This window comes from Oryzias latipes, chromosome 18 (genome assembly GCF_053564925.1).
Source record: "Oryzias latipes strain Hd-rR chromosome 18, Olatipes_Hd-rR_3.1".
NCBI lineage: Eukaryota > Metazoa > Chordata > Actinopteri > Beloniformes > Adrianichthyidae > Oryzias > Oryzias latipes.
This window is the reverse complement of record NC_136254.1, coordinates 37190326-37203131: the sequence shown is the minus strand read 5'-3', so window position 1 is coordinate 37203131 and position 12806 is coordinate 37190326. Positions and strand designations below refer to the sequence as shown.

At 43.9% G+C, this 12806-nt stretch overlaps 1 protein-coding gene across 21 annotated transcripts in view; it reads left to right on the top strand.

The window, feature by feature from the left end:
* Positions 1–12806, top strand: part of ctc1 (CTS telomere maintenance complex component 1) — a 125711-nt gene that overhangs the window by 97246 nt on the left and 15659 nt on the right. For 11 of the 21 annotated variants that reach the window (XR_013651349.1, XR_013651345.1, XR_013651346.1 and 8 more), the window contains one exon: positions 524–576. Coding sequence is in view for 16 of the 21 variants with exons in the window: in XM_078936907.1 (XP_078793033.1) it covers positions 524–576 (53 nt within the window). In the remaining 5 variants the exon portion in view is untranslated. Of the gene's footprint in view, positions 1–523; positions 577–645; positions 4250–12806 lie in introns of those variants that run through there. The other 10 variants (XM_078936912.1, XM_078936914.1, XM_078936905.1 and 7 more) reach the window with 5 other exon arrangements.

Genomic DNA, 12806 nt, shown 5'->3' with positions numbered 1-12806 from the left:
ACGATGGCGTTCTTAGGTGCGCTCCTCGCGTCCAGAACAACCTCCAGGAAATCCGATCCTCCCAAAACCGTTCTGACAGGACGAGGAACAAAGCAAAGTCTGTCCCACTGTCCTTCCAAAGTAGGCAGGTGATGAAGAGGTATCAATGTCTGATGCTGCAGCAGACTTTCAGCGTCTGACGCCGGCATTCCTTTCTCCCCTCTGCTCCTCCCGTCCAGCTCCTTTCAGACCTTTTGGTCCCCTCCCCATTGCCATGTCAATCAATCAAAAGTCACTTTCTCCTTCTTTACACTTTGCACTTCCCCAGAGCACTTGACCATTTTTATTTTATTTTTTTTATTTTATTTTTTTTTCTTAGCACCTTTCATTCGTTTATTTCAATGTGGGGGTGTCTCAAGTGAAGGTCAGACGTGTTTAAATGTTTATAAAGCTGTATGTTTGTTTTCCTGCAGCGCCCCCTTCAGGTCTCTCATGTAAATATTAAATGTTGCGTTCAGGATCCATAAATCTGTCTTTGTTTCAGTCCTGCAGTTCTCGGTGTGGATCCTCTTCTGCCGTGTTCCAGTCCAGAGCAAAGTAAGAACTGTCAATCATTCAGAGCCTCTGTCTGTACGCCACTGCACCACTGTCACCTTCACTTTCCAGGCTTTCTCCAGTTCTTCTCTGAGTCCCTGGTATTTCTCCAGTTTCTCATGTTCCTTCTTCCTGATGTTCCCATCGCTTGGCACTGCCACATCCACCACAACGGCTTTCCTCTGTTCTTTATCCACCACTACAATGTCTGGTTGGTTCTCCATTACCATCCTATCAGTCTGGATCTGGAAGTCCCACAGGATCTTTGCCCTCTCATTCTCTATCACCTTCAGAGGTGTTTCCCATTTTGACCTTGGGGTTTACAGTTCATATTCTGCACACATGTTCCTGTAAAAAGGTTGAAGATGGTGACGGAGGAGTAGGTCACGTCAAACTGTCTCCCCCTGAAGTCTATTTTGAACAGAGACCCACTCTCAAACTGCGTTACAGAACTAAAGGTTAAAAGAATAAAAGGAGTCGCTGAAATGCCTAAACCAGCAAAACAACCTCGAGCTGACCGTGAAGATGGCACAGCTTCAACAACATCTAGCATGTCCCATGAAACAAGAGCTAATGCTAGCTGCTTTGACAAAGCTCGACTCCCCTGCAAGTTTGGAGTTTTCCCCGGAGGCTCTGCTAAAAATGATCTCCACAGCTGTTGCAGAGGAAGGACAGCGCACTCTAATGTCCGTCAAAGAGTCATTCGACAAGTTCGAATCCATTCTGGATGCCAAGCTGGACAACATAATTAAACGCCTTGATGATGTTGTGGCTACAACTGACTCGCTCAAAGCTCGCCAGACCGAGTCAGAGACACGGATCTCTGGGCTGGAGGACGACATCGCTCCGATAAAAAGGAAGCTGGATGAGCTTTAAAAAACAAACAAGGAGCTGACCAGCAAAGTGATGGACCTAGAAGGCCGGTCAAGACGTGACAACGTCAGACTGTTAAAACTCAAAAAGTCCACTGAAGGAAGTGACCCGACTCTGTTTTTTGAGGAGTTTATTCCTAAACTCCTGAAATTGCAGGTAAACTCTGTTGCTATCGACCGCTTTGGAACGCCTGCAGATGGACGCCCGCGCCAGGTGTTCATCAGACTTCAGCACACGAGAGACGTCAGGATGATTCTGACTGAGGCAAAACGACGGGGGAAAATACCGTAAGAGGATTCGTACCTTAAGATTGTTCCCGATATTCCACAAAGCGTTCGTATCGCCAGAAGAGCATTCAACTCCGCGCGAACCTCATCCAGAGGAATATACGCTTCCAGATGGCTTATCCAGCAACACTGTCCTTCACAATCAACGGAACTAAAAAGACTTTCAGAGACTCGAAAGAGGCTGAACTATTTCTAAAAATTGCCCATAAATGAGGTACTGTACTCCTACTCCAACCTCAATAATGATCTGGTGAGTAAACATCGCAGTCATCAATGACTAATGTTCGTTATGGGTATGGAATGATTTGCACTCTTCTGGAGACAGAAATTTGACTTGAGTTTACTTAAATGACTATGGTAATGTCTATGTTTCTTATGTTTTTACTTATTTTTTGTTTATTATGTTTTTTTTTGGTGCTGGAACTTGGGAAAGTGTCTCTACAGAGTCTTCTACCTGCAATCTGGACATCATGTTCTTCTCAAACTGTATGGGGTTGATAGAAGTAGATTGTAGTCTTGAAGAAGACCATTTTGAACAGAACTATCTGGGTGCAAAACTGAGAAACTTACACTGTTAATATTATAATCCAGAGGATTTAATAAAAACCAAAAGTAGCTTTACCTTTTCCTCCTTGCATCTAAACATACGTAGTATCAAAAAACATCATGATGACCTAGTTTCACTGCTGGCATCAATAGGCCACAATTTTGACATAGTAGGCTGCAGTGAAACCTGGATCAATGAAGATGCATATTTAGATCTTTACAACCTAGATGGATATACACTGTTTTGCAAAAATAGAGCTGGTAAACCTGGAGGAGGAGTTTGTCTATATGTGAGCTCCTCATATTCAGTAAGGGAACGAACAGACATTATACTGGATGATGGTTTTTCTGACTCAATCTTTCTAGAACTAAAACATAACAATGCCACAAGGATTGTTATTGGAGTAATATATCGCCCACCAGACTCAGATTATGACACATTTAGAGACAAACTTGAAAACATTCTTCTCCACATAAACCTAAGGAATATAAATTGTCTTATTATGGGTGACTTAAATATAGATTTATCCAAGGACAATAAAACTAACAATGACTTTATTACTACTCTTTTCTCCTCATCATTTTTCCCAAAAATTAATAAGTATGCCAGAGTTACGGAAAAAAGCAAGTCCATTTTGGACTATTTGGATGCATCCCATCAGATGCATTGCTAACATTGTACAGATCCCTGTTTGAAACTGTAACATCATATGGAATAACACATACGCTACCTACACGACAAAACTCCTGATTACACAAAAAACAGCAATAAGAGCAATAACCGGGTCAACGCCAAATTCTCCTACAGATCCACTCTTTCACAGATACAGCCTCCTTAAGTTACCGGAACTCAACACGTATCATAACGCATGCACAATGTACAGTGTTGTTCATAAACTAAATAGTCATTTGTGTGACCTCATACCACTTTCCTCGCCCTCTTATCACCATGACACCAGGGGAAAGCATATGCTAAAGGGCAAAAACAGAAAGTTACAATGCACAAGCTTCTCTGTCTGTACTAGAGGTCCACAAACGTGGAATATTTTAGACAATGATGTTAAACAGTCTGCTACAATATACATGTTTTTTTTAAACAAAGTTTCTTTTTATTTGAGTATTCAGCAACATATACAGTGTAAAAGACATTCAAACTTTTTTTTGTTCCTTAATACCCCAAACAAACAAACAAACAAACCCACCATGTTGCACCCTAAAAGAAAAAGAATTAAATACAATAAAAAAGGATTTTGCTGAATGGAGTAACAGTGTTACCCCTCAGAAAGAGCGATGGATCAATATCTTTGATCTTGCTCAGAACTGGCTGCCAGACATTAAAAAACCCTGCAGTTCAACCCTTCATTGAATATCTGATTTTTTCTACTGTAAGATGGCACATAAGATCAACAAGATATTTCCTACAAGTAGGGGGTTGTTTGTTTTTCCAGTGTAGGAGGATTAGCCTTCTGGCCAGAAGTGTAGTGAAAGCAATTACACTTTTGGATTTACTTGGAAGCCGCAGACAGAACTCTGATACACCAAATATCGCAATTGAGGCCTCAGGAGCCATGTGTGTCCCCAATGCGTCAGAGAGAAGTTGAAAAATGTTGTGCCAGAAGGCCCTTAGTGTCGGACAAAACCAATCATATGCGAAAGTGTACCTGGTTCCCTATCACAACGATCACAATTAGCATCACGGTCTGGTTTGATTCTAGCTAACTTTACTTTGGACCAATGCAGTCTGTGAACCACCTTGAATTGTATAACCCTTTGTCTTAAGCATATTGAGGATGAAAATATATTCTGAAGAGCAGTCTGCCATACATCCTCTGATAGGTCCGTAGCCAAATCTTCTTCCCACTTTCTTTTGGTATGAGTCAGTGGATCTGTGTTTGATGAGTTGATTGCTGTGTATATTTTGCTGATGATTCCTTTTGACTGTGGATTAAAGGTCAAGATGTTTTCAAGAAGTGAGTCTGGTGGTCGCGAGGGGAAATGGGTGAATGTGGTAGATAGAAAACTTCTAAGTTGAAGGTATCTGAAGAAGTGAACATCAGGAATTCTAAATTCACTTTTTAGTCTCTGAAATGAAACAAATTGACCTTCGATGAACAGATCCTTCAGGGTTCTCAGACCATTTGCGGACCAATATGTAAAAGAGTTATCAGTTATGGAAGGGAGAAACATAATATTTTTCATAACTGGGGCATAAATTGACATATTTTTAAGGTGCAGGCTTCTCCTAAATTGTGCCCAGATTTTAAGTGAACGTTTAACTACTGGGTTCTGTGAAATTTTGTCGAGAGTTTGTGACAGTGGTATTGTTGAACAAAGTAGAGAGTGTAAAGAGGCAGATTGACATGACATTCGTTCAAAATTTAACCATTTAAGATCCTTATGAATCGATATCTCTAGCCAATAAAGCAATGTGCGGATATTAGCAGCCCAGTAATAGTATTGGAAATTGGGAAGTGACATTCCCCCATAATCTTTGTGGTATTGTAAAATATTTTTGCGAATGCGGGCAGTCTTCCCATTCCATATATATGATGAAATCAGTTTGTCTAGGTTAGAAAAGAATGTTTTTGTTAAAAATAAAGGTATAGACTGAAAAAAGATATAGAAACGTAGGTAGGATGTTCATTTTAACAACATTAATTCTGCCTCCTAAATATATTGGAGAAGATTGCCAGCGTTGCAGGTCTTGTTTTAAACTATCTAACAATGGAATAAAGTTTGTGTTGTACATATGTTTATAATTGCTTGTGATCCAAATCCCTAGATACTTGAATTTATGCTGGCTTAATTTAAATGGTATGGAATTTGACACATCTTTTAGTGCAACAGGATTTATGGGCATCAGTTCACTTTTGTGCATATTTATTTTATAACCTGATATTTTTCCAAACTCATGCAAAAGTGTGAGTAAATGAGGAAGGCTGTATAGGGGATCAGATATATATAGTAATGTGTCATCCGCGTACAGAGACACTTTGTGTTCAGAATCTCCTCTCTGAACACCTTTAATAGAATCATCACCTCGAAGAGTAATTGCTAGAGGTTCAATGATCAAAGCAAATAATAAAGGTGATAAAGACCATCCTTGCCTTGTTCCACGTCCCAGCTTAAAAAAAGGTGAAAGATTATTATTGGTACGAATTGCTGCGACTGGGGAAGAGTAGAGAACACATATCCATGAGATAAACCTTGGGCCAAAGCCAAATTTTTTAAGTGTATAAAAAAGGTAGTCCCACTCCACACGGTCGAACGCTTTCTCAGCATCAAGCGAGAGAACTATTTCTGATGTATCTGGTGGAGAGGGATGATGAAGAATATTTAAGAGTCTTCGAACATTATGAAAAGAATGACGATCTTTGATAAACCCTGTTTGATCATCAGATACGATAGAGGGCAAAACAGATTCCAAGCGATGTGCTAGTATCTTAGCAAAGATTTTACTATCTACATTTAATAACGAGATAGGCCGGTAAGAACTGCACTCTAAGTGACTTTTACCTTTTTTATGTATCAAAGAGATAACAGCCTGTCTCATAGTCTCTGGGAGAGAACCTGAGAGGGAGGAGTCATCATAGACTGAAAGTAATATAGGGGACAAATCTTTTGCAAAGGTTTTGAAAAATTCACTTGGGAAGCCATCTGGTCCTGGGGCCTCATTTATAAAGGTTGCGTATGCACAAAAGAAGGCGTACGCCACTCTCTACGCAGTAGTTGAGATTTATGACCCAGGCGTACGCACAAAAACGGGTGAAATGAGAAACGGCGACACCGTCAGCAGATGGAAGAAACACGTGAAAGTGACAGTGTGTGCCAAATCGTGCTGGCATGTGCTGTGCTACACAATGTGGCACAGCTTAAAAACGTGCCTCTACCCCCTGGACGCTTATTGCTGTGTTGGCCCCCACCCTGAACCTCATCCCCACGCATTTGAGCCAAACGCTGCTGCTGTGCGCCAGCGTTTGGAAGTGATGCATCGCTTGTAAAGAACAACAAGAGGTGTGGAAAATATTATTTATTCAAGAATTCCCTCATCGTGCAGTTCATTTCAGTCAGTCTTGATTTCGCCCAACTCCTTGGCCACCTCTCTGATTGAACTACTGACTTCCCTCTGCATTTAAAGGACTGCATCGGTGAGGACACGTCCACTGCTGGAGGTTGAGAGCCGTTGCCGTGGAGACGCTGGGTCCAGACGGCTGCTCAGCTGCAGCATCCACTGGCCCCGCTGGAAAACCCAGCAGCTAAAATAAAATTGTTCTATATTAATAAACTGTAATTGTGTGGACTGCATACATGTGACTTGACTGCATTCATTTGAATTATTTCTTTTACCCGTGTCAGCCGGTGCGTCTGGCACGTCTGTCCCCCTCCGCCTCGGTCATCACTCCACTAAAGGGATTCCCCAAATAATAGTCGCCAGTCTCTCATCAAGAGGGGTCAGCTCCGGTGTCCCCTGTCCCCCACCCGTGGCAGACACACTCTGGCGATGTGGCGCTAGACGTCTTTTTGCCTCGACTTTGATGTCCGACCGTTTCTTTCATTTCTTTTTTATTTCGGCCACGGTCCGAGGATGTGAGGCTGCAGCATTTACGGCGTCTGCCACCGTTTGCCGCTCACTGTGACCTCCAAACAACACTTTTCTCCTCTTTTCCACCTCGCCAACGATAACTTCTACTTCACATTGAGTGAAGTTACGTTTTTTTGATTTCCTCTCTGTGTTTGCCATGGTTTCCCAATCAATGAATATTCATTTGTGGGCGTTTCACGGACTATTTATGGGCAATAATGGGCGTGTCATGAGGCCGCAAAAGCTGCGCTGCATTTAGAATTGGTTGTGATTTATTAAGGGAAAGATGCGTAGGATGTGCGTGAGCACGGTTTTATAAATCCCAATATTTCTGTGCGTACGCACGTCCTATGTTTCATCCGTACGCCACTTCTGACGCAAATCCTACGCAAAGTTTTAGAAATGAGGCCCCTGGTGATTTCCCGCTTTGCATAGAATTTATGGACTTCTGAATATCTTCTGTTTTCAAAGGTCTCTCCAGATTTTGAGATACTTCCTCATCTACTCTTGGCAGATTAAGCTTGCTAAAAAACTTGTCAAAAAGTACTTGAACCTTTTTAGATTCTGAGGTGTATAACTGTGTATAATATGTATGAAACCTTTGATTGATCTCTAAAGGGTCAGTTAACTTCACATTCTGTTCAGTGTTGATGGCTATAATAGCCTGAGCCACTTGCTGATGACGAAGCTGATGGGCGAGTGTTTTACCTATCTTTTCCCCATGTTCATATGATTTATATTGACATTTATTTCAAAGATTTTCAATCTGCCGTGTAGTCGACAGATTATATTCGGTCTGAAGAGCTAGGCGCTTTTTGAACAGGTCAGATGAAGGGGAGTTAGCTAGCATATCATCTAATTGGAGAATATCATTTTCTTTTTTTTTTTTTTTTTCTTTTTTTTAACTTGTCCTGTCCAACAGCTAGGCAGGCAGATGAGAGCTGAGGGCCTCTTGTGTTGGACATATTTTACTTTAACAAGAGGGGTTATTAATCTTCAGACAAACCAAAGGTATGTCTGAATAAACCCCTTTTGGAATTGAGGCCAAACTTTTTTAATTTCAACCATGATTGAAAATCTTTGGTGTTGGACCGGACGGAAAAGGGAAGAAGAGGGAGGGATGTCGGGGGGGGGGGGGGGGTGATAGTGAGAGGGGGGGTAAGACCATGAAGCAGCATAGAGCAGACAGGTTTACGGTACGGTACAAATGTAGTACAAAAAGGGCGGAGCCTGTCCACACACATTCCAATGTTATCAACACACCTGCTAGCTGCAAAAATGTCCACCTGTCGACATGTACACAAAACAGATAGTGTTCACGAACGCATACCTATGCCTTTAAACCAACTAGTGTGAAATCTTTCATTCATTCAATCATGCAAACTATTAGTGCAAAGGTGAGCTAACACCTGTGCTCAGGTGAGTGTTTATGTTCTTCTAAAATGGATGGTGGAATGTGAAAAGAAGGAGGAGGAGCGCCCAGCCACACCCAGACCCCCGCCGCAGCGGCAGCTGGAATCCCCCCAACGCCACACGGGAACAGGCAGGGAACAACCGCCGCCCGGGCGACCAAGCCCGACACCCAGGCCAGGGCCAGCAGGACCGCCGCAAGGCCCCCAGAGCCAGAGAGCAGGGAGGCGCGGAGGGAAAGAGAGCGCCGCCCCAGCCCAGCCAGGAAAGCAGCCCCCCTGCCGCGCCGGAAGAGCCCAACGCAGGGCCCCACCGGAGAAGGACACCCACAGCCCCAGATGAGCACCCCACCACCACCCAGGAGTTCCGGGCATCCCCCCGCCCCAACCCCAGGTACGAGCCAGGACCCCCCAAGGGAGACCCGCTCCGCACTCCAGGCAGCCACCCACCCGGCCCACGGTTGGTCCAGGTAGGAGCAAGGCAGGGGCCCGCCGCCCCCGCCCAGGAGGGGGGAACCCCGGGGAAAAAAGGGCGGCCCACAAGGGATGTTATAAATATGGCCCGACCAGGCTCGGCCATGTTGGAAGTTTGGCGGGGCCCAGCGCTCAGGGGCAAGGACCAGGACCCACCCCCCAGGGACACGAACACCCCCGGCTCAGGTGTAATATGAACCCCCCCACCGTGCGGAGAGAGCGCCGCCAGGCCCAGGGAGCCGGCACCCAAGGGACACGGCCGCCATCGCCAAGGGGCCCGCACCCCCCACCAGGGAAGGGGTAGGGGACAGATGGACCTAGGTCCCACCTTCCTTGTAAAATGTGTGTGTGTGTATATGTGTTGAGAGGGTGTTTGTGTGCATGTGTGTGTGTTTATGTTGGAATGTATATATTGAGGGGGGAGGGGTGTGTGTACTAAGGGGGGTGCAGTTAAAATTGGCGAGTAGGGCACTAAGGGGACGCCTCCTGATTACTCACAGTGATGTCCCCTCACCCTCCCCACCAAGGGGCCATAAATGTCTAAGGTGCGGTTAAAATTGGCGGGTAGGGTGCCAGGAGGACATCTGCTGCTTGCTTGCAGTGATGTCCAAGCACCCCCCCTACCAAGGACCCTACATGTCTAAGGTGCAAATAAAACCGAAAGAGGGGGGGCCCACTCCATACGTCAATCATAGGAGGGGGGCTTCTGCCAAGTAGCCCCCCTCCCAAGGCGCATCGCAGGCTAGACCCCCCACCCCTTCACCCTAATATGAGGTTATATGAGGAAGGGGGTAAGTTGGGGACAGCTGGTAGACTGTCCCCCGGTGGTCAAACAGCCGTCCCCCAGCCCCCCCCCCCCCCCCCAGCAAAGGGGCCAGGGCCACCCAGCCCAGGGGCCCCACCCCCGGAGGCGCCGACACCCCAGGCCCGGCACCACCCACCCCACACGGTGGGGTGGGTGGTGCCGGAGAATATCATTTTCAATCCTCTTAATCTTTTCAGTTAGAAGTATTTTCGTTCTAGCACTATAAGATAGAATTTGGCCTCTAAGGTATGCTTTTAATGATTCCCAAATTAAGCTAGAGGACATTCCAGGGGTGCTATTACGTGTGATATATTCCTTTATTTCCTTTGAAATAAATTTAACAAACTCTCTATCTGAAAGCAGTAGAGTATTAAATCTCCATGGTCGATATTTATTACCTGGACTTGGCATTTTCAATGTCATTAACAATGGTGCATGGTCAGATATAACTATTGCTTGATATTCACACTTATTGACTAGAGAAAGTAGGTTGCTATCAAGGAAAAATAATCAATTCGTGAGAAGGTTTTATGTACTGGTGAGTAGAAAGAGTAATTTCTGCTATTGGGATTCCGGAATCTCCAGACATCAAACATTCCATATCTTACGGTCAAGGGAAGGAGTTAGTACACAATTTATATCACCTCCGAGGATGAGATGGTGCGAATCTATGTTTGGTATTCGGGAAAAAATTTCAGTAAAAAAAACACCATTGTCCCAATTAGGAGCATATATGTTTGCCAGTATAACAGGAGTATTATTCAATCTTCCCACTACTATTATATATCTTCCAGAAGGGTCAGCTTCTACTTTTGTCATGTTAAAAGAAATTGATTTTTTAATAAGAATGGCTGTACCTCTGGATTTAAAATGAAAGGTAGAATGAAAAATATGTCCCACCCATCCCCCTCTAAGTCTGGAGTGATCAAAGGTGTTAAGATGAGTTTCTTGGAGGAAGGCAATGTCAGTATTCAACTGCTCCAAATGTGAGAGCACCTTCCTACGTTTTAATGGATGATTTAGTGATTTGACATTCCAGCTAACAAAATTAACTGGGCAACAGCCATACTGATTATTGAATAACTGACTAGCCATTGGCTATGAAAAACAGTATTTTTAAGGCATTAATCTGGGCAAGTAAATACAACCTGTTAGACATGAGATCTCATCACTTGAACAGAAATAGATGCAACAGATGAAAATAAAATAACTTTAGGTGCAACAGGTAACCCACCCCACCCATCACCAACAAGAACATGGTGATCATAAACAACCCTCTGACAACAAAATCCACACATTATGTGCTTGTTAGAACTCTAGCGTCCAGTTTGCTCTGCAAAAATATTTAAGAGTAGAAATACCAAAAAGCCTTTTAACATCTGACACTCAGATTAAATGTCCATGTAAATGGTGCAGGTGAAGAGGTCACACACAAAAATAAAAATATTAAATTAAAAAATTAAATAATAAAAAAGGGAGGAAAAGGAATGGCTCATTCCGATCATAGTTTACCTATTTATTCAGATTACCATCCTTTTAGTGGTCATATAGAGTGGAAGTATGATTTGTGTGTGACAGATGAGCATTTCCGTCAGTCTCCCGGTGTGACAAAAAAAACCCCCACAGGAATAACGTAGATGAGTAAAAAATTGAGAGAAAAAAAAGAAGAGAAAATAGTAAAAAATAATCACTCCTCAAAGAATATTTCCCTTCACATACGTCATGGCTTGTGCTGCATCCTTAAATCGTTTTTCAATTCCATTGTGTGTAATCCGCAGCTGTGCCGGGTGAAGCAGCCCACAACGCACGTTTTCCCGTCCACGCAGAAGCTTTTTTACCTCATTGAAGGCCGCCCTGGCGCTGGCTACACTCGGTGGATAATCGGGAAAAATGAGGACGGTGGCACCTTTGTAGAGGAGAGGACCCGCAGCTCGGGCACGGCGGAAGATCTCAGTGTAATCCTGATCGTAGTGCATCTTGGCGATGATCGCTCTGGCTTTCCCATCTGCTTGTCTCGTCTGTAGAGCGCGGTGGCATCTGTCAATCAGCACTTCTTTATCGATCTTCAACACCTCTTTGAGTAGTTTGGAGATTGAATCGGGTGTGGTCGGAACTTCCTCGGGTACATTTAATATGCAAATGTTTGATCTCCGCATGCGTCCTTCCATATCCACACACTTTTCTTGGAGGATCGACACGTTTTTTTCCAGCTGCTGGACAGATTTTTGTAGAGTTGTTATGTCATCTGAACACCCTGAAAGTCCTCGCTCCATCTCTGACACAATAGATTGAATTGCTTTCAACTCTGACCTCACTGTGGCGGTGTTGTTGGCCAACTCTGTTCGGACCGCTTGCATCTCCATTTTCACCTCCCCGAACTCCTTCGCTATCACTTTTGCGAGCTCTGTCTGGAAGAGCTGGGTGATTTCTGATTTGATCGAGGCCAGTATGTCGCTCTTCAGATCTAGAAGTCCCGTCTCAGACAGTTCACACGGCTCCATTGGTGCTCCTAGCTCTTCAGGTGGTGTGCTAAGTGTGGAGCTAGCTGAGTCTGAGCACGTTTTGCTAGCAGAGGCAGCCGCGGCAGCTTTGCTCGTATATTTATATTTGCGGAGACTACTTGCCATCTCAGTTTACAGAATAAAATCCAGGCGATGAGGAAAGAAGATAGGTTGCTAAGATGCACGAGTTTTCTTGGCACTTTTTAGAGTATTATGGCTCTTTTTTGCTAATTTATGCAGAGCACGCTAAACATGCGACCTACTCCATTGCCTGCTCGCTAGCGCCCCCCGCCACAATATACATGTTTAAAAGGAAACTGAAAGTGCTATTACTTTCAACATAATGTACAAATGCTGCTCCGACCAAAGCCACCTATTAGCGTGTGTGATTTCTCTCTGTTGACACTTATATGGCCACACGCCTGAGCTTATGTTCTTCAAATTCATTGTCCCTATTGTCCAACACTTTCCACCAACTACCATCATTTTCCCATACTATTATTGTATTTTATTTATGTAATTATTTCCTTTTCTTTTCCTTCCGCCACTCATCTTCTACTTTTATGCTTGTATAAAATGCTGGACCCCTAATAATAAGCAGCTGCTTTGGGGATGGCCATTTTTTCCACATTCTGTACTGTGAGGTGATTTGTTGCTTTGACACATTGTGGAAAATTAAAATAAAATAAAAAATATATATATCAGGGGTGGCGAACACGCTACGCTACTCGAGAGCCGCATGCGTGGCCAATGAGC